At 49.8% G+C, this 27858-nt stretch overlaps 1 protein-coding gene across 2 annotated transcripts in view; it reads left to right on the top strand.

Annotated features, from left to right (window-relative positions):
* The window catches only part of LOC141153714 (alcohol dehydrogenase 1-like), a 163503-nt gene that overhangs the window by 119207 nt on the left and 16438 nt on the right, over positions 1-27858 (top strand). For both annotated transcript variants that reach the window (XM_073638783.1, XM_073638793.1), the window contains exon 6: positions 11246-11506. In XM_073638783.1, coding sequence (XP_073494884.1) covers positions 11246-11506 — 261 coding nt within the window. The remainder of the gene's footprint in view (positions 1-11245; positions 11507-27858) is intronic.

Below are 27858 nucleotides of genomic sequence, written 5' to 3' on the forward strand. Positions count from 1 at the left end.
CATGCCTGTGCTAACGATGGCTGTAGACTAGCCTGGGAGTGTGAGGATGACTGGGAAAGTGGTGCTGTGGGTGGAATTACACTGTGTCTCTGTACAACAGTGCCAGAGATTCTTCCATGGCGATCCTGTGAGGAAGCCGAACCAGCTGTGTGTGAGTTGGAGGAAGAGGCTACAACACGAGCTGAAGAGGTGGTAGGTGGTGCTGTAGGTTGGCCTAGGTCTTCAGTGTGTTTTTGTAACTCCACCACGTGCTTGGTCCGCACATGTTTCCACATATTTGTGGTATTGAGGTTGCTGACACTTTTCCCTCTTTTCACCTTCTGATTACACAGCTTGCATTTGACAAAGCAAATGTCATCTGCAACTGTGTCAAAAAAGGACCAGGCACTGCAAGTCTTGAGAGCGCCCGCTTTGGATTTTGGAAGAGCCATGCTCCTTATGGGTGCCGAAGTGGAGGCTACAGGCAACCAAGTCTGCCCCCTCCCTCTCCCTCCTTTTTGGGCTGTTCGGGGAATCTCTTCCTCAGAGCTGCTCCCACCACCTTCCTGTCCCTCACGCCATGATGGGTCAAGGACCTCATCATGTACACCACCCTCTTCAAACAACTGCTTCTCCTGGGTAGTCTCGACAGCACAGTACGCACCAGAAAGTGGCACCTGAGTCTCATCATCAGATGCGTACTGAGGTGTGCTGCTGACCATAGGCACTGGCCCACCCGCCTCTTCAGATTCAGAGAGACAAAACGGTTGCGCATCACTGCATACTACCTCTTCTTCAAATTCTCGAATTCTGCTTGGCTGGCCCCCTCTTTCCAAGCCAAGAGATTCAGAGAACAGAAGTAGAGATGGCTCCTGTCCAGGGCTCTCTGACTGCCTGGGCAATTTGGCAGGTGGTGAAGAGACAGATGGGTGCTCTTCAGTGCTCAGGACCTGAGAGGATCTGGAACTAATTGAACTCAATGCGTTAGCTGCCATCCATCCGACAACGGCTTCAATTTGGTCCTCCCGCAGCAGTGGGGTACGGCTAGCTCCTACAAAGCTGCGCATAAAGGACTGTTCCCTGGTAAAACTGGGGGATGCTGAGTCACTGGTGCCCGCAGCAGGCACAGAATCCCCACGTCCTCTCCCTGCAGGCACAGAATCCTCACGTCCTCTCCCTGCAGAAACTCCACGCCCACGCCCACGCCCACGGCCACGACCACATGCCTTACTCCCTGCCTTCTTCATCTTGGTAGACTGATAAAGATAGGCAGAAAAGTACTAAGGGCTTAGTGTGCTTATTCCTGAACAGCTGCTAACAGGTATAAGAAACACTAATTTTATAAAGTGTGGACTAGACTTTAATATGAGCTAATGTGGCCTACACAACTGTAAAGTGGAGTGTTTGGTGAACCTTATTTAGGTTTTTTTTGTCACAAAAAGACACTGGATGTGCCTAAAGATGTAATACCGATAGTATCACAAACTTTTTGTAGCTATTACAATGTAGGAAGGTAACCTACAATGCAATAGATGAGGCTACAAAAAATAGGCTAATACTAATCTGGCTGGGGCTGCAGGGCCCAATGCTGCAGAAAGGCTCCTCTAACTACTCCTATATAGTGTGTTTGGAACCAATTTAGCTGAATACAGATGGAACCACCACACTAATAGGAGAAATCAGGAAAAATTATGAATTGGCAAAAAAGGACAATGTACGAGGCAGTGACACACACTGAGTGCACTACAACCAGACGTGGCTGAAGCACACACTACAGGGTGAGCTGCACTCACACACACAGACCTTGCAGACAGGCGTGAACAGTGCAGATGCAAAGCACTGTGCACTAGCGCTGCAAGACCAAAAAAATTTCTCTATCTACTCCTATATAGTGTGTTTGGAACCAATTTAGCTGAATACGGATGGAACCACCACACTAATAGGAGATATCAGGAAAAATTATGAATTGGCAAAAAAGGACAATGTATGAGGCAGTGACACACACTGAGTGCACTATAACCAGACGTGGCTGAAGCACACACTACAGGGTGAGCTGCACTCACACACACAGACCTTGCAGAAAGCGGTGAACAGCACAGATAACTGTGCACTAGCGCTGCAAGGCACAGCGATTTATAAAGTAGCTTGGGTAAAGCAGAATAGACCAAATAGGTAGCTAAAACTGTCCCTCAGAACAACAGCGTCCTATCCCTAACTGAATTCACAGCAGAGTGAGCTCAAAATGGCGGCGGCGGCTTTTATAGTGCATCATGACATAATTTCAGCAGCCAATCACAGCCATGCCATTAGTTAAGATGCCTACATGCCTAACAGGATGTGCCCACACTTCTTAGGATGCTCATTGGCTGAATAAAATGAAAATGGCTCATTGCATTATGGGAACTTCCGATTCCGGTATACGATATTGCAAAAGTATCGGAATTAAGTATCGGAATTCCGATACCGCGAATATCGGCCGATACCCGATATTTCAGTATCGGAATGCTCAACACTACTGGTCATGCAATTAACTTTTGTAAACTTTTTCAACATTAGGCATCATTTACTGGAAAATATATACAGGTCACACTATTGGCACATCCTATATTTTCCAGCGCAAGGGTATCTGTCCCCTAGTGCTCCGGGTTGACCTACGTAACCCACTGTCTGGTGGTGGTCTAACCTGGCTCTCTTCACTCTTATTGGGGGTACAGATACTTGCAGGGCCTAGAGGTAGGTCGGGCAGCTGTCTGCGCGTCCTTTGGCTTACCACAGGCATGGCAGGCTCACTATCAGCAGAGGACTGACTCTCCTGGGCTGCTGGTATGGACTCTTCTGCCTCCGGGGCTGCTTGTTCTTCCGACTCTTCCTGCTCTCCTGTAGGTTCTTGCTGGTTTGGTTGAAGGAAGGTAAGGACGGGTACCACTATGGCGTTGTTAATTTGACTCCAGGACCGGGGGAACTCTCCGAGGACCGTGCTGACCATTTCTTCCTTGTCCACTGCGGGTTCAAGGCTATCCTGGTCTTCACCAGCACTCTGTAGCTGCTCGGGGCACCTTTTCAGGTGGTCTCTGGAAACAGTGGTGGTGGTTTCTCCTCCATCCTTGCTGATTACACACACCTTCGAATTGTCATGGTTGGAAGGCAGCACCGTGTACGGGTCCTTCTCCCACTGGTCGTCCAGCTTGTGGAGCCGCCTCTTCATCTTTAGGACCTGTTCTCCAGGTGTCAGGGGACCAGCAGTTGTGTGTTGGCTGAAGAGCCTCTCCTGCTTCTCTGTCGCCTGGGATAAGCTCCTCTCCACACTCTCCTGTACCTTCTTGTACTGTTGCCTCCTTTCCGTGTCCCAGTCTGCTTCTGGGGAGGTGTCCTTGGGTGTCAGGACTCCCATCTCCAAGTCCATCGGCAGCTTACCAGGTCTTGCTCGCATTAGGTAAGCCGGGGTGCAGTTAGTAGATCCCACTGGGATATGATTATGCAATTCTATTAGATCTGGCAGCTTCTCAGGCCACAGGCAGCGTTCCTCCAGGGGCAACATTTTGAGCAGGTCTATGACGACCTTGTTCATTTTCTCACACATCCTGTTGGTCTGGGGGTGGTAAGGCGTCGTCCATATCTTCTTACAGCCGTAGAGGTTGCAGAACTCTTGGAAGACTTCAACCTCGAACGCTGGACCTTGGTCTGTCAATACCTACTCCGGGTACCCGTGTGGACGGCAGAAGTGTTGCTGGAAGGCGCGGGCTGCTGTTTGCGCTGTCAAGTCTTTAACAGGAACCACCACTAGGAATGGGAGTAATGGTCCACAATCGTGAGGGCATAGATGTAGCCGGACCGGCTTGGAGCCAACTTCACGTGGTCTAGTGCTACCAGCTCGAGAGGCTGCCTGCTGACAATCGGCCTCAAAGGAGTCTTCTGGCTGGTACGATCCTTCCTTCTGAGGTTACAGGGGCCGCATTCTCTGCACCATCTATCTATGGCCCCTCTCATACCTATCCAGAAGAACCGCTCACGTAACAGGAACTCCAGTTTCTTCCACCCGAAGTGTCCTGCTCTGTCGTGGTAGGCCTCCAGGACCATGGCCGCATCTCGCCTTGGGACTACTACCTGCCAGGTTAACTCGTGTGTCCGGTGGTTGACAAGCCTTCTGCACAGCTTCCCCTCGTAGAGGAATAGCCTGCTCTTCTCCTTCCACAGCTGCTTAGCTTCCTCAGTTCACCAAGCGAACTGCAGGGTCACTATCCTGCGTTTCAGCCCAGCCGTGGTGAGGTAAGGGATTGAACATGACGGTGGTCGAGTCTTTATCTCTTACACGGTGGGAGTACTGAGTGGCCCCATACCGGTGGAATGCAGGGAGCTTTATTTCCTCCAGCTCTTCTGGATCTTCTCCCTCATCGGGTAAGTGGGGCATTCTCGATAGGGCATCTGCATTGGCATTGGCTCGGCCTGCCCGGTACTTGATTGTGAAGTCATAGCTTGATAGCCTGGCCATCCATCACTGCTCTAAGGCACCAAGTCTTGCAGTGTCCAGGTGCGTCAATGGATTATTGTCTGTGTATACTGTGAACTTAGCAGAGGCCAGGTAATGTTTAAAACGTTCCGTTACGGCCCACACCACGGCCAAGAACCCCAGTTTGAAGGAGCTGTAATTCTCCGGGTTTCTCTCGGTGGGCCTCAGTTTCCGGCTGGCGTACGCTATCACCCTTTCTCTGCCCTGTTGGTTCTGTGACAGTACGGCTCCCAGCCGCACATTACTGGCGTCTGTGTGGAGGATAAAAGGCTGGCCATAATCGGGGTAGGCCAGGATTTTATCCCCCGTGAGGGCCATCTTCAGCTGGCGGAAGGACGCCTCTTCCAGCTTGTCCCACTTGAAGGGTGGCTTTTGGCTTCTGGTCTTAGATTGTCCTATCAGGAGGTCCTGCATAGGGGCTGTCATCTTGGTGAACCCGGGGATGAACCTGCGGTAGTAGCCCACCAACCCGAGGAACTGCCTCACTTCTTTTATGTTAGAGGGGCTTGGCCAGTTCTTTATTGCTGTGATCTTGTCAGGGTCGGGGGCTACTCCTTCTGCACTCACCACATGTCACAGGTACTGTACCTTTGGCTTTAACAGATGGCACTTGGATGGTTTCACTTTCATGCCAAAGCCTGCCAGGGCCTCGAACACCTCTGCCAGGTGTTTTAGATGGTCCTCGTAAGTCTTTGAATAGACGATAACATCGTCCAAGTAGAGTAGGACCGTTTCAAAATTTTTGTGTCCTAGGCAGCAGTCCATCAACCTGTGGAAGGTCCCTGGTGCGTTGCAGAGCCCGAACGGCATACAGTTGAATTCACTGAGTCCCATCGGGGTGGTGAAGGTGGTCTTCTCCTTGTCAGCCTCTGCCACAGGAACCTGCCAGTACCCGCTAGTAAGATCCAAAGTAGAGAAGAAGTTAGCTGATTTTAGTGCGGCTAAAGACTCCTCTATCCTAGGCAACGGGTACGCGTCTTCATGGGTAATACGATTAACCTTTCTATAATCCACGCACATTCTCATGGTACCGTCTTTCTTTTTTACCAGAACTAAGGGAGCTACCCAGGGGCTACAGCTGTCTCTAATGACCCCAGCTTCTTTCATTTCTCTCAGCATGCCCTTTGCGTTCTGATAGTGTGTGGGGGGTACAGGTCTGTATCTCTCTTTTATTGGTGGGTGGCTCCCCGTGGGGATGTGGTGTTCTACCCCTTTTACTCTGCCGAAGTCTAGCGGGTGCTTACTAAAGATTCTCTCGTACTCCTGAACCACCCGGTAGACTACTTGTTTTTGGTGCAGGGGAGTGGAGTCAGCACCCACATGGAGTTTCCGGCACCAGTCCTCCTTGTGTTTCTGGGAGCCATTATCCTCCACCGGGGGAGATGGAGGCAAGGGTTCCACGACCCTGAGAGCATTGTGTTCGACAGCAAACAATTTGGCTAGTGTAGCGTACCGCGGCAAGTGTACTTCCCTTTCCCCAATGTTTAAGATGCGGACGGGCACCCTCCCATGGCGGACATCAACCACCCCCCGGGCTGTCAAAATGGTGGGCCTGCTGTCTGAGTACACGGGTTCTACCATGGCTTGGTAGTCTCTTCCTCTTAACTTGATTGCAGTCCGACACCAGATCATCATTTCACTTTTGGGAGGCATGGCAATGGGGAACGGGTCGCTCATCCTCACGCTACCAATCTCACCACCAGACAGTTCTACCTGTTGCCATCTCATCAGGGCTCTTATCTCTTTCTGGAGGACCCTCTGTTGGCTGGAGCTAGCATTCATCGCCACCTGCTGTAAAATTACAATTATCTCTGAAAGACCATTTTCAATCACGTTAGTACCCAAAGTTATTTTTGGGTGACTTTCACGACGGTCAATGTCCACAATAATCATCTCCTGTGCCGGCAGTTCAACTTTACCAATCTTGATGGTCACCTCTTTGAACCCCACCTGCGGCACGGGTTGGCCATTGCTGTCGATGATGCTCAAGTCATTGTCTGGATAACGGGTTATATCAGTGTCACTCCAATACTGCTTGAAAAGTACATAGGGGATGGTAGTCACTTGGGACCCGGTGTCCAGCAGTGCACTCATGGGGATACCGTCCAGCACTACGGGTAAAACCGGGCGTCCCCCCACGTACTTATCACGCCAATTAGACGGGCCTGGTGACCTTATGCCTGGGGGTTGGCCCTCTGCCCCAGGTCGGACCCGTTTAAAGAACAGTACCTGGCTATGTGTCCTGGCTGGTTGCAACGGCGGCAAATCGGCTGTCCATCCTCAGCGTAGCGGTCTGTGGGCCTCCCTCTGAACGACGGGATCCTCCTCTGTCGACGCCACGGGACATCCTCCGGACTGGAAGCCAGCTTGATTGGTCCTGACGGGTCCATCTGTAACGACTGTACGGTCCTGGTCAATGCAGCAACACTCTTTGTTAGTTCTTGGACCTGATGATGCAGGTTTGCAGGCAGGGATGGGTTTAGGGCCTGCGCATCAGCCCCCACAAGGTCTGCAGGGTAGGGCGCCGCCTCCTGGTGGTAAGTGATGGCGGGGCGCCGGGAAGCTACAGCGCCACCTGGTGCGGGTTCTCGGAGTACCCGGATGGCCCTATCTTTAAACTGTGCAAAAGTCAAATCGGGGTTCTGCAGGGCCATGAGGCGCAGCTGGGTTCTGTGGGCTCTGGACAGCAGACCTTCTATGAACTGTTCAGTCAATAGTTTGTCTGTATCCTGCATGCTGCCAGGGTCAGCTTGTTTGATTGCTCTCTGGGCTTCTTGCAAGTTTAAGGCATAGTCTCTTATACTATCTTGGGCCCGCTGCTTACATCCATAGAACCGCATTTTGATTTCTGCTGAGGTACGGGTATCAAAGGTGTCCCGTAGACGGGTCAGAACCCCCTTTACAGTCCTTTTCTCCTCAGCTGTCCAAGACTTTACCTCCCGCTGGGCCGCACCAGTTAACTGCCCTATCAGTATGCTTACTTTCTGTTCTTCTGTCAGGGGATAAACTTTGAATAAGCTATACAGTCTTTCTTTAAAGTCGCTCAAGGTATGCGACTCGCCGGCATACTGTGGCAGCCAGGCCGCACCGGGGATATAGGGCATGGAAAACGGCATCACAGCTGCAGCGGCTACGCTGGTGCTAGAGGGTCCCTCCGCTTCTGACATCTTCCTCCTCCCTAGTTAACCGTGGCCTATCTTCCGACGATCCTCTTCTGTAGGCCGCGGCTCCGCTCGCGATGCTCTGGGTGAGGACCTTGCGTCGCGGGGTGATGACGTCGGCGTCCGCTGGATCTCCTTCCAGGACCTTGCGCAGCGTCTGGACGTAGGGCGGGGCTTCAGGTCTCGCGCGGTTTTGGTGTCCACGCCCCTCTTCTTCCCGCGCGGCGTCCCGAAGATGGCGCCTTTTTCGCGGGAAACAGCCCCGAATGGCGGGAAACTTCACTCAGGTAAATATAAAGTCTTTTCATGCACGCAGTACCCGTTTGTGGCGGGTTGGTCACAATCCTGCCGACTACGCCAAAGCTGACTCACCCCCTGGGCCGTGGGGTACTCGAAACCGGGTCTTCTGGTGTACGGTGCTGATGGGGGTAGTAGTGGCGACCCGGTCCCGTGGCTCAGGGTGGTCAGACCAATGTTGTGGCAGTCTATTTATAGATTTGTGAATGTCCGACTACGCCACCCGTGGATTGCGGTCAGGGATAACCGCCGATGCTAGGCAGACCGCTGAGGCTGGTGTTGGTGTGCAGCTCAAGGGTAGGATAACTCCCCACGGGAGGAGTGTGGCCTCAGGGCAGTGTAGGTGGATGCTGGGGGGTGATAGTGCCGGCCGCAATAGTAAAAGTTCAGAGTCCGATTCAAAACATTTCTGGGTCTTTATTGTAGATGTTATTAATGACCCAACAGTAGTACCGGTTAGGAATGGGCCTGGGTGTCTGAGAGCATTCGGGGGAGCCCCACTGGTCAGGGTGAGTGTGTAGGCCTACTGTTCTCTCTATGCTCTTTCTGATTATCCCCCTCTTCGTGGTGTAATAGCCCACGTCCCTGAGCTTGCCGTGTACTTCTCGCCTGTATGGCTTGCGACTCGGGCCTTGGGTACCTTTTGCTTTCTCCACGCTGTACTGGTCCCTCTGTGTGGCGGAGCTTCCAGGCTTCTTAGGCCAAGGGACCTGAAATCCCTCGCTGGTTGGTTCTTTGCAGCTGGGAATGATAACCCGGACAGCCTCGGACCCCAATGTCCGGTTAGATTGATTCTCTGCCAGGACCGGCTCTCGTCGCCCCTGTCCCTGGCTTGCAGTCTCTCCTCTGCCTCACGGACTCCTCAGCTGCTGCTGACTTGTCCCTTCCTCTAAGAAACCCTTCTGGTCACTTCAGAGGTGGGTTCTGGTCTTTCTAACCCTGCCCCAGTTCCAGCTTTTATAGGGCAGCCACCTCCCCCTACTGCCCTGGGACAGAAGGTGCTGCATGCTAATTGTCCCTAACCAGGGAACCTCCCTCCTGCTCTCAGACGCAGATTAATCACATTTGTGGCAACCAGGCCTGGGGTGCCACATTTTGACAGAGTCATTCTTTCAGAAATGTTAGTAAAGGCAGACTACATGGCCAGGAGCTAGATTTATACACCTATGGCAATGTTTCTGATTGAGAAGCCCGAATTCAATGAGTAAGAATTGTTTTGCTCCCAATATTTTTCTCCCTATAGGTCCTAATTTATCATTTGTGGGAGTTTTTAAGTCACTTTCCTTTTTTTCTCTTGTGGTATTAGTTGCCGTTTTTTGTGCCAAATGCTTCAAAATTCAAGAATTTGGCGCTAAGTCAAAAAAGTGTTTTTTCCTGTTTTTAACTATTTTTCCAACTCTTTCGGGTAAAAAGTTGCAGTTTTGTAAAATGTCGTGAAAATTGAGTCTAAAACTGGCGTCTTTAAGCACACACTGGGGGTAGATGGAAGGGGGGAGACTGAAATGCAATTGTACCAAATTTTGTGACTTTTAAAAAAGTCACACATAAAAAGTCAGCTGAAGATATTTGAAATTGCTAAACTCCCCCCACAGAGTGGAAAACAAACATACAAAAAAAAATAGGCAAGCACATATAAAATAGACTTCAAAAAAGGCACTAATAGAATAATGAATTGATAGCAAAAAATACAGCTGCTAAGGCAATGATGAGTCAGGACCATAATGTTATTAATAATAATTTTGATGCAGAAAACTCAACAGCTAAGTTGACATGGTCAATGTCTTGGACTGTGTTAAGTGTCACACTATAGTTTTCTGCCTCGTTGTTATAGTTAATGAATTGCGTGTTGAAAATGCTACATCTTTATATCACTTTATATGATTTAATTAAAATCGATACAGACTGAACACACAATAATTGAACCCATTCTTTTGAAATGTTATATTATGTGAAACATCGGTGAGTAAAAAAATATATTATGCAATATGCAATATCTTGCTTTGAATTTTGGCATAAATAGTTCCAGTTGCCTGACTCAATTTTGAAAGGTCTAGAAAAGGGGTCGAATACATCTGTGTCTGAACCTTTTTCCTATGACCTGTGCCTATGTCAAGATGTAACTGTAAGTAATTCACTGCACTCTCTTAGTTCAAATTCAGATAGTTTTATTTCAACAGTAGTGAGTAAGACTTTGAACATTGATTTACAAAAGGTGCAGGGAAAAATGCAATAAATAAGTTACATGAGGTTTCGACCCAAGCCTGGGTCTTATTCATGTTGTCGCTGGTGCTGTATGGGAGATGGGCGCTCCTGCGCCTTCATCATATGCGTTCTGTCGCTGGAGCTGTATGGGAGATGGGTGCTCCTGCGCCTTCATCATATGCGTCCTGTCGCTGGTGCTGTATGGGAGATGGGTGCTCCTGCGCCTACATCATATGTGTCCTGTCGCTGGAGCAGTATGGGAGATCGGTGCTCCTGCGCCTTCATCATATGCGTCCTGTCCCTGGAGCTGTATGGGAGATGGGTGCTCCTGTACCTTCATCATCTTACTCTTACTCACTACTGAAATAAAACTATCTGAATTTGAAATAAGAGAGTGCGGTGAATTACTTACAGTTGGTTCAAGCGGATACATTCCACTTCACCAGCACCTAGCCTGACCAGCAGTGTGCACACCAATCCTCCTCTCTATCTATGTCAAGAGGTGGCACCACACTTGCACTGCGGATGGTGCTGGTGGACGCAAGCGAGGTTCTGTTTAACATTAGTGTAATTGGGATTTGTGGTGCCGGTGCACCAGGCAATCCATGTCTTACTGCTTACCCAGTTTGGTTGCTTTATTTAGCCTTGTATCCTGAGTCTGCTGTTTATTAGTGCCTGACTTTAGCATGTATTGCTCATATGTCTAACTACTCGATTATCTTATGCTTCAGTCCCTGACCATGACCTCCTGGTTAAGACGCAGCATCACGACATTTCACTGCCAGCTTGCTCCATTGGCCAGCAGCCTCTGCATGCACATAAACCAATAAGTTCAAGTCCTTGTATAAGGGTTAAAGCGTGAAGACCAGGCTTTCCCTGGGACCTGCTGATCAGAGTGACAAAGCCTGTCAGTGAAAGCCCTATAAGGAGCTGCTTGCCTTCCTAATAAAGTGCCCCATTAAGAGTGTAAAGCTAAAAGGTGTCCCTAAATGTACAAAATTTTATGTGCGCCATAGCTTAGCACTAAATATACACAATCCATGATTTGGCATAAGAACTACATGGCAAATCCAATAAATATTGTTTTATATTTGTGTAGGTAGAACCTGGTTCTTCTTGTGCAATATTCGGTTTAGGAGCCATTGGCCTGTCAACCATTATAGGCTGTAAATTATCAGGAGCTTCAAGAATTATAGCCATAGATATAAACAGCAGAAAATTTGAAACTGCAATGGCATTTGGTGCTACCGATTGCATCAACCCAAAGGATTACAGCAAGCCGATACAGGAAGTCATAATTGAAATGACAGGACATGGAGTACACTATTCTTTTGAGTGTATCGGAAGCACAGATGTTATGGTAAGTATACTTCGTTGTTACATTGTTCATTAGAAGTGTGCAAGGTTCAGACAGGTATGACATGTCTACCTGGTTTATTATCTTCTTTTTACCCTTTGCCAATGTTCTTGCAGCAGAAAAGGGTGATTCTTAAACAAAAACATGAGGGGAAGTTAACAAAACTTGTATAAGGCTTCTGCAGAGATGTTTCACCATAACTGCTGCAAAAATTACAATTTTAGTTACCAGTAGTTGTTATTTTTGATGGTCTTTGGTTGATATATGGTCCCCCTAAAATGCGCATGCATCCAACTGCTCCATATATTCTCTGTGGGACTGCAGGAGATACAGTATCCGAATAAAGCGCTTGGCAATCCCATAGAAAATGAAGAGAGTGATGGCTGCCACCTCATAATACCGATGAGTTTTGTGGGGGTCTGGGCTCTCTGGTAGCCACATTGATATGAACAGGCACAAGGTTTTTATGTAAAAACAGAATAAAGTTTATTGTCGTTCATAAACTTTACAGCTCCAAAACAGAGACAGCTTTCTTAGGCACATACGAATAAACAAAAATAGTCCTTTTCTGTAGGTAAGTCACAATAAATAAAAACAGTCTCACCAAGTTGATGTCACAGGAACCTCTAAAGCCCCCGTCTCACATAGCGAGATCGCTAGCAAGATCGCTGCTGTGTCACGGTTTTGGTGATGCAACAGCGACCTCACCAGCGATGTCGCTATGTGTGACACTTTGCAACGATCAGGCCCCTGCTGTGAGGTCGCTGATCGCTGCAAAGTGTCCTGGACCATTTTTTTGTCGTTGCTCTCCCGCTGGTCAACACACATCGCTGTGTGTGACCAGCGGGAGCAGCGATCAGGCTGGTAACTATGGTAAACATCGGGTTACTAGGGGCACACGCGCACCTAGTAACCAGCTGTTTATCATGGTTACGAGCCTGCTAAAGTGAGCGGCAACCTCCCGCTCAGTGTAGCAGAGTGGTAACCATGATAAACAACGGGTTACTAGGAGCGCGTGTGCCCCTAGTAACCTGATGTTTACCATAGTTACCAGCCTGCTCCTGCTTCAGCAGGCTGGTAACCAGGAGCAGGACATCGTGGAAAATTCTTTCCACGATGTCGCTGCTCCCCTGATCGTTGGTGAGCCTGCCTGTTTGACAGCTCACCAGCGACCACATAGCGACGCAGCAACGATCCCTGACAGGTCGTATCGTTGTCGGGATCGTTGCAGCGTCGCTAAGTGTGACGGGGCCTTAAGGCTATAACACAGAGTATTCACCAGCTTGGTCTTTCTCCATCCTCAGCACATGATTGTCTGCTAAGCTAACCCAGCTGCCTGTTATTATGCCTGTAAGACCCGGACTGGAGTGTGGGAACCACCTTTCCACCCAGCCTCTTTTGGTTGCTCCTAAATCCCAGTGTAACAGGCCAGAGTATACCCTGGATCCAGACTATACCCGGGGTTAAAGCGGCCTAGGCTTGATTATACCCTGGGTATATTATGGCTTGGCCAATTTATACTTCAGGGTATAAATTGACCCTGGCCATTTCATACCCCCTCATGCTAGATTATACCCGCCTTGATATCAGCAGCGTTACGTGATATACACAAGAATTACTTAATTTTTCAACATCTTAATGAGGATTCAGGTTTGTCAGGCAAGGTATGTGAGAAATCCTAAAGTTCTAAACACATAGACGTGAAACCCTAACATCTGAGTCATTACAACAAACATGACGCATCTCAGATGTTAGACTTCCCAGTCACATTGTATTGTAAGGTCAATCTTCATCATGTGATGATCATGTGGCTCGTAAAATAAAGGTGTATATTGTATTGCAGCCTGGAGGGATAAAAAATGGCATCTAATATCTATCATCTCATTTACAAGGGATCATAAAATTGAAAATTGAGGGATATATTGTAGCCTGGAGGGGTAAAAATGGCATCTAAAATCTCTCTTATTTACAAGGGCTCATAAAATAGAGGGGTATATTCTAGAGGGGTATCATTTTGTCTAGGTTTTTTTATACCCCTGGGTATAGTTTGGCTTAGGACAGTTTATCCCCCGGGCTACACTCTGGCCTAGGCCAAACTATACCCGGGTTTAATCTGGATGGGGTGTACTCTGGCCTGTTACACCGGACCCAAAATCCAGTCAAATAAAAACCTTCTCAGTAATCTAGTGTTACTGGTACAGACTTCCTGGGACTTACATTACTGAGCTCAGCTACCTGAGTGACACATACCTGGTATCCAGCACCTTACCTCCTGCTTTCTTACAGGTATTTAAAGTAAAATTTGTCAAGTTTTTATTATGAAATTTGAGAGCAGCATGATATAGGGGCAGAGAGCCTGATTACAGCAATGAGTCACTTTCTGGACTTCTTTAAGATCAATAGTAATCCCAATGACAGGATCTCCACGATCTACAAGTTATAACCTATTCTGTTAATAGGAGATAACTTTAAATCTTGGGCATTACCATTTAATTATTCTTCTGTATATGCATCGGGGACTCGCTGTCAGGTTCTACAGCAGGTTATAGCTAATTGCTGAAAGTTGCAGAAGGACGCCAAGCCTTTCCAAAGACACAAGTTTGTCAAGGCTAGAGATGAGCGTTGTTCTACTCGAACTGTTCGCCAATCTCAAATTCGAGCTGTTTTGGGCGGTGTTCGAGCCGTTCGGCGAACACGAACAATTTGAGAAAAATTCGGCTGTTCGAGGTTATGTTCGATAACTGTTCGTGCACCAAAATCATAACTGGATTTTTTCTCAGTAATGATGAAAATTAATGTTAATACGCAGTTTGAGTGTACAGCGGGGTGGGGGGAGGGGCAGGGGATGGATCTCTGCAGGAACAATGAAGATCTCCATTTTTTTTTCTCTTTCCCGCATTTACAGTGGGGAGGTGCAATCTGTCAGCCTATCAGCAGCGCACACACGGAGCGAAGTGCTTTTTTTCACACAAGCAAGGGCATGTGTCATTGGCAGTGTATGTCACATGTCCTTGCCCTATAAGACCAAGCCATTTTCCCCGTCGCCACCATTTTCTCACTGCTGCAGCTGCGTGTTAGACGGCACCGCTGTTGCTGTGTGCGCTATACCTTGTTAATTTCAAGCCAATTTTCGCACAAATATACAGATAGCTTGGGAGTAGGGAATAGTTGTGATTGCAGTCCTTTTAAGGACTAGGTTACAGCATTTCCTACGACTTTTATCAGGGAGGTCTGTGCTCTTAAATAGATAGGTTGTGGGAGTAAAGACTAATTGTAATTGGAGTCCTTTTCAGGACTAGGTTACATCAGTTCCTATCAGTTTTTGCCAGGCAGGTCTGTGCCAGTGCTGTGCAAGTTTTTTTCACAGCATTTGGCTGAATCTAGCAAAGCTAATCCTTTTTGGCCTATTGCAGAGTGTGTTAGTCAGTGGAGTAGCCTATCTGTGTTGCAAGATATACCACCTGTGTATAGAATACCAATTTTTTTACTGCACCTAGTGAAGTAAAATCTTTTGGGCATAGCATCATTCTATTAGTCCATCTATACTGACCTCCATCAGGTTGCAAACTGAATCTAATTTTTTTCTGCATCTAGCTCTGAAAAAATATTTGGCCTTCTAGCAGTGTGTGGGACTTGTTCTATTAGTCCACCTATACTGACCTCCATCAGGTTGCAAACTGAATATATTTTTTTCTGCATCTACCTCTGAAAAAATATTGGGCTTCTAGCTGTGTGTGGGACTTGTTGTATTAGTCCATCTATACTGACCTCCATCAGGTTGCAAACTGAATATATTTTTTTCTGCATCTACCTCTGAAAAAATATTGGGCTTCTAGCTGTGTGTGGGTCTTGTTCTATTAATCCATCTATACAGACCTCCATCAGGTTGCAAACTGAATATAATTTTTTTCTGCATCTAGCTCTGAAAAAATATTTGGCCTTCTAGTAGTGTGTGGGACTTTCTCTGTTAGTCCATCTATACTGACCTCCATCAGGTTGCAAACTGAATATATTTTTTTCTGCATCTACCTCTGAAAAAATATCGGGCTTCTAGCTGTGTGTGGGTCTTGTTCTATTAATCCATCTATACTGACCTCCATCAGGTTGCAAATTCAAAATTATTTTTTGTATGCATCTAGCTCTGAAAAAATATTTGGCCTTCTAGCAGTGTGTGGGACTTTCTCTGTTAGTCCATCTATACTGACCTCCATCAGGTTGCAAACTGAATCTAATTTTTTTCTGCATCTAGCTCTGAAAAAATATTTGGCCTTCTAGCAGTGTGTCGGACTTTCTCTATTAGTCCATCTATACTGACCTCCATCAGGTTGCAAATTAAAAATAATTTTTATCTGCATCTACAGTACCTCTGAAAAAATATTTGGGCTTCTAGCTGTGTGTGGGACTTGTTGTATTAGTCCATCTATACTGACCTCCATCAGGTTGCAAACTGAATATATTTTTTTCTGCATCTACCTCTGAAAAAATATTGGGCTTCTAGCTGTGTGTGGGACTTGTTCTATTAATCCATCTATACAGACCTCCATCAGGTTGCAAACTGAATATATTTTTTTCTGCCTCTACCTCTGAAAAAATATTGGGCTTCTAGCTGTGTGTGGGACTTGTTGTATTAGTCCATCTATACTGACCTCCATCAGGTTGCAAACTGAATATATTTTTTTCTGCATCTACCTCTGAAAAAATATTGGGCTTCTAGCTGTGTGTGGGACTTGTTGTATTAGTCCATCTATACTGACCTCCATCAGGTTGCAAACGGAATATATTTTTTTCTGCATCTAACCCAGCCAATAGTTTTGGCCTAATACCACAGTTTGGCCACTCAGCTCTGCTCGGTTACCATCCATTGTTTTTTTGTGCAAACAACTCCAGAGTTGTGAATTAGTTAACCACCAAAATGAGTGGAAAAAGGCCTGCTGCTGGTGGAAAGGGGAATAGGCGTGTTGGGAAGGGGAAAAAAGGTTGTGTCCGTGGGGTAGGTGTTAAAGCAACAGTAACATCTGCAGAAGAAAGACCATCTTCCAGCCAAACTAAAATGTCTACTTCTTTTAGCGGACAATGTGATAAGATCCCTTTCTTACGGCCACGCCAATCGCTACAAATTCCAGATGAGGCACAAAAACAGCAGGTGCTTCAACGGATATCAAGTGCTCCTTTAAGTGGGCTCTCCTCCACATCAACTTCAACATCACAAATACTCCAGTCCTCAAAGGTGTCACCCAAATCGCACTTGCTTCCTCACAGCTCCCAAATCTCCAGCTGCCCGTCTGAGTATGAGGTAGAACAGATGGTTGAGTCTGCAGAGCTGTTTACTCATACTATAGCCTGGGAATCAGAGGTCGACTCCAGCGCTTCTGTGAATCCAGACGAGGAAATGATCTGCACTGATGCCCAGAATCTTTATGAGTCGGATCCAGGACCAGACGCAGAAGGTTCTGACCATAATGTAGACCCTCATTCCCAAACTGTAACTCCTGTTGGTGGAGACAATGAGGAAGACGATGATAAGACTCAAATACCTGATTGGAGCGACAACTTTAGTTTTTTGTCAGGGCAGGAACAGGTTGGCTCTGAGGACGACGGGTGTGATAACACACAGGGTGATGATGATGAGGTTGGAGATCCCACTTACTGTCAACCCACAGTCAGCCAAGAGATGAGGTCAGCAGAGGAGGTGGAGGAAGATGCTAGTGACGACGAGGTCAGGTTGCGCCTTCCTGGACAGAGACGTAGTACTGGAAGCACGTCAACAACTGCATCCTCAAACACAACTCTGCCTCTCACCACAAGTCGTGGTGGCTCTTCAGGTCGCATGGGTGCTAAGCCTTGCATAGCCTGGGCATTTTTTCAGATCGATAAAGATGACCCAACTCGTGTTATCTGTAACATTTGTCAGCAAAAGCTAAGTAGAGGCCAAAAAATACATAGTTTGAGTACTTCATGCATGAACCGGCACATGGACATGAAGCATAAGTTGCAGTGGGAAGCTCAGTGTGCTACAATGCGGCCTAGCCGGCCGGGCCAACCACCGTCTGCCATATCTTGTGCATCCGCGGCCTCTTCATCCTCTGTGACTGGGGGGACAGCAGTCACACCTGTTTTGGGGCGCAGACCTGCCACCTCTTTACCCGCAACAGCCAGCGTGATTGGCAGGTCATCATTTTCTTTGGAGGTGGTAACAGCAGCTGGTGTTGAGCGCTGTCCGACATCGATAGCACCACCTTTGGATCAAGGCAACCTAACATGTCCGCCTGCATCTTCCTCACAGACCGGCAGTTTGCCGGGGACACCCTTATCAACCCCGTCTAAGCACAATAGCCAGCCCTCGGTCCCTCAGATGTGGACAAGTAAAAGACCATTTCCTCCTAGCCATGAGAAAGCTAAGAGGTTGAATTTCACCATCTGCAAGCTCTTGGCTACAGAAATGCTGCCTTTCCGCCTGGTGGACACAGAGGATTTTCGAGACCTTATGTCCGTCGCAGTGCCCCAGTACCAGATGCCCAGTCGGCACTACTTCTCAAAGAAAGGTGTGCCTGCGCTCCACCAGCATGTCGCACACAACATCACCGCTTCTTTGAGAAACTCTGTGTGTGACAGGGTGCATTTCACCACAGACACTTGGACGAGTAGGCATGGACAGGGGCGTTACATGTCGCTGACTGGGCACTGGGTAACTATGGTGACAGCAGGACAAGGGGCTGCTGTCCAAGTCTTGCCGTCCCCACGAGTTGTGCGTCAATCCTCTTTATGTCAAAGTTCCTCCACTGCTTCTGCCTCCTCAACCTCCTCTCGGTCTTCCACCTGCACCCAAAGCCTGTCTGGTCATGCCACAAGCTTTCTAACTGCGCAGAAGGGATCCTGCACACCTCCTTACTATGCTGGCAGTAGGGCTCAACGTCATCAGGCGGTTTTTACTTTGAAATGTCTGGGAAATGTGAGTCACACAGCTGAGGAGTTGTGGTCAGCTCTGGAGAACCAATTTCATGAATGGCTGTCTCCACTGGACCTGAAACCAGGGAAGGCCGTGTGCGACAATGCTGCAAACCTGGGTGCGGCCCTTCGCCGGGGCAATGTCACACACGTGCCTTGTATGGCTCACATGTTGAACCTGGTTGTCCAGCAATTTTTAGCCCACTATCCCAGACTAGATGGCCTTCTGCAGAGGGCACGGTCGCTGTGTGCTCACTTCCGCCATTCGCATCCCGCAGCTCAGCGACTTACATCTCTACAGAAGTCGTTGGGCCTGCCACTTCACCGGCTAAAATGCGATGTGCCTACCCGGTGGAATTCAACTCTGCACATGTTGCAGCGACTGTGGCAGCACCGACAAGCCCTGGTGCAATACGTTCTGACGTATAGCCTGGGCCAACGAGATCCAGAGGTGGGGCAAATCACGCTGGAGGAGTGGTCTCAGATCAGGGACCTATGCACCCTTCTGCACAGTTTTGAAATGGCGACGAAGATGTTTATGTAACATACCTGGCGGCGTCCTTGCATAGTGGTCCATCTCCCACTGTGCAAGAGCGCGCACTTGATCTCCTGTCCAGAATGTCTCTCTGGCTTCCCTCCATGCTGTCTGTTTGTGTCTGTTTCTGCTGCTTAAGGGCGGCGCCCGATCACTTCCTGCTTTTTGTACCTGCTGTGGGTCACACCCCTTGTGCGTCCTCAGCCTATTGCTGTCTGTCACCTGGTATATAGCTCAGCTGCTCCCATCTATCCCTGCCTGAGCATAGTGTTTCTTTCAGTGTGTGCTCGCACGCTGAAGGTGCCAGGTCCCGCTCCTGTATCTTGTCTGTCCTGTCTGAACACGCTCCTAGCCTGTTCCTCCCGCCTTCTAGGGGCCGATTACCTAGACCTGTTCCTGTATCTTGTCTGTCCTGTCTGAACACGCTCCTAGCCTGTTCCTCCCGCCTTCTAGGGGCCGATTACCTAGACCTGTTCCTGTATCTTGTCTGTCCTGTCTGAACACGCTCCTTGCCTGCTCGTCCCGCCTCTCTGGGGGCCGTATTCCCAGACCCGCTCCTGTATCCCGCTGCAGTGTCGGTCTCCTCCGTACACTCAGTTCCAGTCTGAACTCTCTCCTATCCTTTACCTGTTTTGCCTCTATGTCCGTTCCTTTCCTTTTTCTGCAGAGTCTGAACTTGTACCTAACTCCTGCTTGTTGTCTCTGTACTCCCATTTGTGAGTTTGTGGTCCACTCGTTACTTCACTGCAAGTACCCTGTGGGTATCTGGCTCTGCCTTTCTCTTCCTGTCTGTTCCGTGTGAACAGAGCCCAGTCCCCCCTTCTCTGCCTTGCTCACCGCTCCGGCGGTTCTAGCCTGCTCTCACTCCTTTGCTTACCGCTCCGGCGGTTCTAGCCTGCTCTGACTCCTTTGCTCACCGCTCCGGCAGTTCTAGCCTGCTCTGACTCCTTTGCTCACCGCTCCGGCGGTTCTAGCCTGCTCTGACTCCTTTGCTCACCGCTCCGGCGGTTCTAGCCTGCTCTGACTCCTTTGCTCACCGCTCCGGCGGTTCTAGCCTGCTCTGACTCCTTTGCTCACCGCTCCGGCGGTTCTAGCCTGCTCTGACTCCTTTGCTCACCGCTCCGGCGGTTCTAGCCTGCTCTGACTCCTTTGCTCACCGCTCCGGCGGTTCTAGCCTGCTCTGACTCCTTTGCTCACCGCTCCGGCGGTTCTAGCCTGCTCTGACTCCTTTGCTCACCGCTCCGGCGGTTCTAGCCTGCTCTGACTCCTTTGCTCACCGCTCCGGCGGTTCTAGCCTGCTCTGACTCCTTTGCTCACCGCTCCGGCGGTTCTAGCCTGCTCTGACTCCTTTGCTCACCGCTCCGGCGGTTCTAGCCTGCTCTGACTCCTTTGCTTACCTCTCCGGCGGTTCTGGCCTGCTCTGACCCTTTTGCTCGCTGCTCCGGCAGCCTTGCTCCGCTCTGACCCTTTTGCTCACTGCTCCGGCAGTCTCGCTCCGCTCTTATCCTTTTGCTCACTGCTCCGGCAGTCTTGCTCCACTCTTGCTCACCGCTCCAGGCGGCCTCGTCCTGCTTTACTCTTGTTCACTGCTCCGGCAGTCTCGCTCAGCTCTGACCCTTTGCTCACCGCTCCTGGCGGCCTTGTCCTGCTCTGCTCTTGCTCACCGCTCCAGGCGGTCTTGTCCTGCCCTGTTCTCGCTCATCTCTCTGGGCGGCCTCACTCTGCTGTGTTTGTCCGCCACATCTGTGGTTCTGTTCCTGAGTCCCAGTGTGTACTGGGTCCTATCCCGCCAGTGTCCCTACCTGCTAGTGCCTTCCTTTCTGTACTCTAGCTGTGCTCGCCTGTACCCCTCTGCCTGTATTGTTCCTGAGTCCCAGTGTGTACTGGGTCCTATCCCGCCTGTGTTCCTACCTGCTAGTGCCTCCCTGTCTGCACTCTAGCTGTGCTTGCCTGTACCCCCCTGCCTGCATACCCGTCTGCCTGCATACCAGTCGTGCCTGCCTATACCCACCAGTCTGTGCGCCAGCCTAACCAGTCTGTTCCTGTATTCCCCTGTGTGGGTCAACAGCCGTGTCCGGGGTCTGTCCTGGAGTAGCACCTGGTCCCTCTGCTCGGTTCCTCCTTGGTGCACTGGCGTCGTATGCCGTCGTGCGACCCTGGTCGGATCGGGTGAATACCTAGTTACGCCCCTCCAGGCATTCACTCTCCGGCATGGTCCAGTGGAATCACACGCACACGCCGCTCAGCCCGGGCGTGTGCATTACAGCATGCTCAGGCCATGGTTCCCGTTGAGCCCCACGGCCTTCGCTCTCTGAGAAGTTTTCCAGCGAATACATGCATTAAAATAAATAAATAATTTTTTTTTTTCCCTTTAGCTGAGTTTCAGGCGAATTACCCACCCGTCCAGATGGATCTATCTGCTCTCGTTCCTGCGGATCCGCTACGTTATTATGGGGATCCAAGACAAAGTCGTGCATTTGTGGAGCAATGCTTGCTACACTTCAAGTTCTACCCTCTATGTTTTCCCACCGATCGGGTTAAGGTGGCATTCATTATGTCTTACCTGGCGGGTGATGCCTTGGAATGGATCAACCCCCTATATGAAACACAGGATCCGATCCTCCTGGACCTAATGGCCTTCCTGGTGGCCTTTCTAATGGTCTTCGATGATCCTAACCCGGAGGCTCCTGCTGAAGCTTCACTTCCCAATATCCTGGAACAGGACAATGGGTAATGTGTGTGGGTAGCGCAATAGTCCTCCAGCCTAATGAGACTACTGCCCACCCAGAATCCTCTCAGGGTGACTACGCTTTCCGGAATACTTCTCCCAACCTCAAGAGGCAGTCCAGACGTGCTAGGCGTAGAGGCAAGCCGTCACGCCAGGGTCTGTCCTCCCTGAGACCTCCTGACCCCAACCTTGAAGTCCCTACTGAAGCTTCATCTCCCTGTATCCCGGAGAAGCCCCAACGGGTAATGTGCGTGGGTAATGCACCAGTTCTCCTGCCCGAAGAGACTTCTGCCCATCCAGACTCCACACAGGGGAACTTCCTGCACCCGGCATCAGATGCTCCACCCCTCTGACCAGGCAGAGGATCGCCAGTTGTCTCCAGAACCCTTCGGGCTGCCACCTGGTGGTGAAAGGACAGAGACTCTCCTATACTCTGTACCTGATATCTCGCTCGCTTCGTCCACTGAGTCCAACCTAGTGTACTCTGAAGCAGAGGTTACCCATGAGTCTCTACACCCCTCTGACCAGGCGGAGGACCTCCAGTTGTCTCCAGAACCCTTCGGGGTGCCACCTGGTGGTGAATGGACAGAGACTTTCCTATATTCGGTACCTGATATCTCGCCTGCTTTGTCCAGTGAGTCCGACCTAGTGTACTCTGAAGCAGATGTTTTCTCTGAGCCTCTGCACTCTTCTGACCCGGCGGAGGACCTCCAGTTGTTTCCTGAATCCTCCGGGGTACCACCAGATAACAAAGAGACAGTGACTTTTCCTCATTATGTACCTGATAACACGTCTATTTCTTCCTGTGAGTTTGACAAGATGTACCTCGAAGCAGAGATTACCCCCAAGTCTCTGTCCCCCTCCAACCCGGTGGAGGACTTCCAGTTGTCTCCTGTACCCTCTGGGGTGCCAACTGAAAATATGTGGAGAGAGACTTCCTTGTGTGCTGTTCCTGGTACTCCACCCGTTTCGTCTGTTGCTAAGGGTGGCTGGATGGGAGGTAGCATCCTAGCTACCCAGAGGAGACCAGTTTTTCCGGTGGACAGTGGAAGTGATCTCTTCGAAGTGAAGAATTGGCCCTCGAATTCCCTGCGGAAGATTCTGGCAGGCCTGAAGAAGAGGGGGCGTAAGGGGGGGGGGTACTGTAACATACCTGGCGGCGTCCTTGCATAGTGGTCCATCTCCCACTGTGCAAGAGCGCGCACTTGATCTCCTGTCCAGAATGTCTCTCTGGCTTCCCTCCATGCTGTCTGTTTGTGTCTGTTTCTGCTGCTTAAGGGCGGCGCCCGATCACTTCCTGCTTTTTGTACCTGCTGTGGGTCACACCCCTTGTGCGTCCTCAGCCTATTGCTGTCTGTCACCTGGTATATAGCTCAGCTGCTCCCATCTATCCCTGCCTGAGCATAGTGTTTCTTTCAGTGTGTGCTCGCACGCTGAAGGTGCCAGGTCCCGCTCCTGTATCTTGTCTGTCCTGTCTGAACACGCTCCTAGCCTGTTCCTCCCGCCTTCTAGGGGCCGATTACCTAGACCTGTTCCTGTATCTTGTCTGTCCTGTCTGAACACGCTCCTAGCCTGTTCCTCCCGCCTTCTAGGGGCCGATTACCTAGACCTGTTCCTGTATCTTGTCTGTCCTGTCTGAACACGCTCCTTGCCTGCTCGTCCCGCCTCTCTGGGGGCCGTATTCCCAGACCCGCTCCTGTATCCCGCTGCAGTGTCGGTCTCCTCCGTACACTCAGTTCCAGACTGAACTCTCTCCTATCCTTTACCTGTTTTGCCTCTATGTCCGTTCCTTTCCTTTTTCTGCAGAGTCTGAACTTGTACCTAACTCCTGCTTGTTGTCTCTGTACTCCCATTTGTGAGTTTGTGGTCCACTCGTTACTTCACTGCAAGTACCCTGTGGGTATCTGGCTCTGCCTTTCTCTTCCTGTCTGTTCCGTGTGAACAGAGCCCAGTCCCCCCTTCTCTGCCTTGCTCACCGCTCCGGCGGTTCTAGCCTGCTCTCACTCCTTTGCTTACCGCTCCGGCGGTTCTAGCCTGCTCTGACTCCTTTGCTCACCGCTCCGGCAGTTCTAGCCTGCTCTGACTCCTTTGCTCACCGCTCCGGTGGTTCTAGCCTGCTCTGACTCCTTTGCTCACCGCTCCGGCGGTTCTAGCCTGCTCTGACTCCTTTGCTCACCGCTCCGGCGGTTCTAGCCTGCTCTGACTCCTTTGCTCACCGCTCCGGCGGTTCTAGCCTGCTCTGACTCCTTTGCTCACCGCTCCGGCGGTTCTAGCCTGCTCTGACTCCTTTGCTCACCGCTCCGGCGGTTCTAGCCTGCTCTGACTCCTTTGCTCACCGCTCCGGCGGTTCTAGCCTGCTCTGACTCCTTTGCTCACCGCTCCGGCGGTTTTAGCCTGCTCTGACTCCTTTGCTCACCGCTCCGGCGGTTCTAGCCTGCTCTGACTCCTTTGCTCACCGCTCCGGCGGTTCTAGCCTGCTCTGACTCCTTTGCTCACCGCTCCGGCGGTTCTAGCCTGCTCTGACTCCTTTGCTTACCGCTCCGGCGGTTCTGGCCTGCTCTGACCCTTTTGCTCGCTGCTCCGGCAGCCTTGCTCCGCTCTGACCCTTTTGCTCACTGCTCCGGCAGTCTCGCTCCGCTCTTATCCTTTTGCTCACTGCTCCGGCAGTCTTGCTCCACTCTTGCTCACCGCTCCAGGCGGCCTCGTCCTGCTTTACTCTTGTTCACTGCTCCGGCAGTCTCGCTCAGCTCTGACCCTTTGCTCACCGCTCCTGGCGGCCTTGTCTTGCTCTGCTCTTGCTCACCGCTCCAGGCGGTCTTGTCCTGCCCTGTTCTCGCTCATCTCTCTGGGCGGCCTCACTCTGCTGTGTTTGTCCGCCACATCTGTGGTTCTGTTCCTGAGTCCCAGTGTGTACTGGGTCCTATCCCGCCAGTGTCCCTACCTGCTAGTGCCTTCCTTTCTGTACTCTAGCTGTGCTCGCCTGTACCCCTCTGCCTGTATTGTTCCTGAGTCCCAGTGTGTACTGGGTCCTATCCCGCCTGTGTTCCTACCTGCTAGTGCCTCCCTGTCTGCACTCTAGCTGTGCTTGCCTGTACCCCCCTGCCTGCATACCCGTCTGCCTGCATACCAGTCGTGCCTGCCTATACCCACCAGTCTGTGCGCCAGCCTAACCAGTCTGTTCCTGTATTCCCCTGTGTGGGTCAACAGCCGTGTCCGGGGTCTGTCCTGGAGTAGCACCTGGTCCCTCTGCTCGTTTCCTCCTTGGTGCACTGGCGTCGTATGCCGTCGTGCGACCCTGGTCGGATCGGGTGAATACCTAGTTACGCCCCTCCAGGCATTCACTCTCCGGCATGGTCCAGTGGAATCACACGCACACGCCGCTCAGCCCGGGCGTGTGCATTACAGTTTAGTGCTGATGATGCCATTATCAGCATGACTATTCCGGTGATTTACATGCTGGAGCACATGTTAAACAGAATTCGGAGTCAGGTGGTGGCACAAGAGGAGGTGGAGGAAGTAGAGGAGGAGGAGTTGTATGCGGAAGGGCTAACATCTGCAAGGTCCAGACGGTCGGCAGCACCAAGGCGGCAGGCATGTGAGGGTGGGGGAGATGGTTTTACCAGGGCGCATGGTAGCAGCCAAACTAGTGAGGAAGGTGCAGGAGCCCAGGAAGAAGTGGAGGACGAACTGATGGAAGACTCATCAGATGAGGGAGACCTTGATCACATTTCTGTTGTGCGAGGTTGGGGGGAGAGGATAGAGGAAGGAAGCATGATTGTTACCTCGCCACCAACACAACAGGGACTTGGTGCTCCTGGATGCGCAACACACATGAGTGCCTTCTTGCTGCACTACCTGCAACATGACCCTCGAATTGTGAGAATTAGAAATAATCCTGACTACTGGGTTGCCACACTGTTAGATCCCCGGTACAAAAGTAAATTTGCAGAAATTATTCCTGCCATAGAAAGGGATGCACGCATGCAGGAGTATCAGCAGAGACTGTTGCAGAATCTTACATGTGCTTTTCCACAAAACACCAGTGGTGCACGTAGTGAATCTCACAGTTCCAACTTGCCAACCGTGGGACCGTCAAGTGTTCAGCACTCAAACCGTAACAGAACCACAGTATCTGCTGGTAACATCAATTTTGCGGAATCATTTCACCACTTTTTTAGCCCATCCTTTGCAAGGCACAGGAGACAAGAAGTCTGACACATAGTCAACGCCTAGAGACGATGGTACAGGAGTATCTCCAAGTAAACATTGAAGCCACGACTGTGTCACTGGACCCTTGCTCTTTTTGGGCTTCCAATCTGGATAAATGGCCGGAGCTAGCCACTTACGCCTTGGAGATCTTGTCATGCCCCGCAGCCAGCGTTCTGTCTGAACGTGTGTTCAGCGCTGCTGGTGGTGTGCTGACAGATAAGCGCACGCGGCTCTCCACTGATAATGTAGACAGACTCATGTTCATAAAGATGAACAAATCATGGATCCGAAACGACTTTTCTACCCCTGTGTCATCCTGGGGAGAGTAAAAGCTTGATGATTGGTTAAAATCACCCTACCAACCATTTTAAGCTTTCAAATTACTAATCATGTTTATCTGTATCTTGACTGGAAAATAATTTGGGCTTTGTAGCAGTGTGCAGCACTGATCCTATTAGGCCATCTATAATAAGCTCCACCAGATTTAAAATTAAAAATAATTTTTAGCTGCATCTAGCCCGGAAAATAATTTTGGGGCTCCGAGATGCGCAAGACACATAAGTGCCTTCTTGCTGCACTACCTGCAGCATGACCCTCATATTGTCAGAATTCGAAGTAATCATGACTACTGGGTTGCCACACTCTTAGATCCCCCAAACTTTTCGATCAACCTTTTCATTTTAATAAAGACCAAAAAAATGGTCATTTTTGAAATTATAAGCATTAGCAGGTTGTTAGAAACTGAAATCAGTTTTCAACTCAAAACTTTATTCTAGGTGATGTTACATTTTCACATAGGACCCCTTGTTCGAAAGGAGCTTCTGAACTCTCTCGTCCATTGAATTTGTCAGGTTTTGGATGGTTTCTGCTTCAATTGTTTTGCATGAGGACAGAATACCCTCCCAGAGCTGTTGCTTAGATGTGAACTGCCTCCCGCCATCATAGACACTCCTTTTAATGATGCTCCAAAGGTTCTGAATGGGGTAGAGGTCAGGGGAGCATGGGGGTCACACCATAAGTTTGTCCCCTTTTATGCCCATATCAGCCAGAGATGCAGATGTTTTATGTGCAGCATGAGATGGTGCATTATCATGCAGAAAAATGATCTTGCTGTGAAATACACGGTTCTTCTTCTTGAACCATGGCAGGAAGTGCTGTTTGAGAAAATCCACATACATTATGGAGTTCATCTTTAGCGCCTTCAGGGATCCTAAAGGGGCCGACAATCTCTCTCCCCATGATTCCAGCCCAAAACATTACTCCACCTCCTCCTTGTTGGCGCTGTAGCCGTGTTTGCGTGGGGTGTCCATCAACCAGCCATCCTCCACTCCATCCATCTGGACCATCGAGCGCTGCACGGCACTCATCCGTGAACAAAACAGTTTTGAAATCAGTCTTCATGTAATGTTTGGCCCACTGGAGCCGTTTCTGCTTGTGTGAAGTGGATAGAGGAGGTCGACAGGATGGCGTATGCACAGCTGCAAACCTCTGAAGGACCCTGCATCTTGTTGTTCGGGGGACGTTGGAGGCACAAGCAGCTTCAAAAACTTGTCTGCTGCTATGACAAGGCTTTTTTGCCGCTGCTCTTTCAACCTGACGTAATTGCCTGTAGGAAAGAGTCCTCAATTTGCCCTTATCAGCACGCACACGTGTGTACTGTGAATCAGCTACATACTTCTTGATTGCCAAGACACTTCATCCTGATCATCGCACAATGTTGATTGTAGTCATGCCTTGACCTAAACACTCCACAATTTGTTGCTTCTCAGCAGCCGACACATCCTTTTTCTTTCCCATTTTGGCAGAAAATGTAGGCTGCTTAATAATGTGAGAGAGCCTTCTTAAGTAGTCTTGCCTTTCATTGGACACACCTGCCAAACTAATTAGCACAGGTGTCTGCAATTGCTTACAGTGATATAAAGAGCCCTGACACACATC

The sequence above is a fragment of the Phyllobates terribilis genome, unplaced genomic scaffold, assembly GCF_046119375.1.
Source record: "Phyllobates terribilis strain yellow unplaced genomic scaffold, ASM4611937v1 Scaffold_1__5_contigs__length_1240528914, whole genome shotgun sequence".
Classification (NCBI taxonomy): Eukaryota; Metazoa; Chordata; class Amphibia; order Anura; family Dendrobatidae; genus Phyllobates; species Phyllobates terribilis.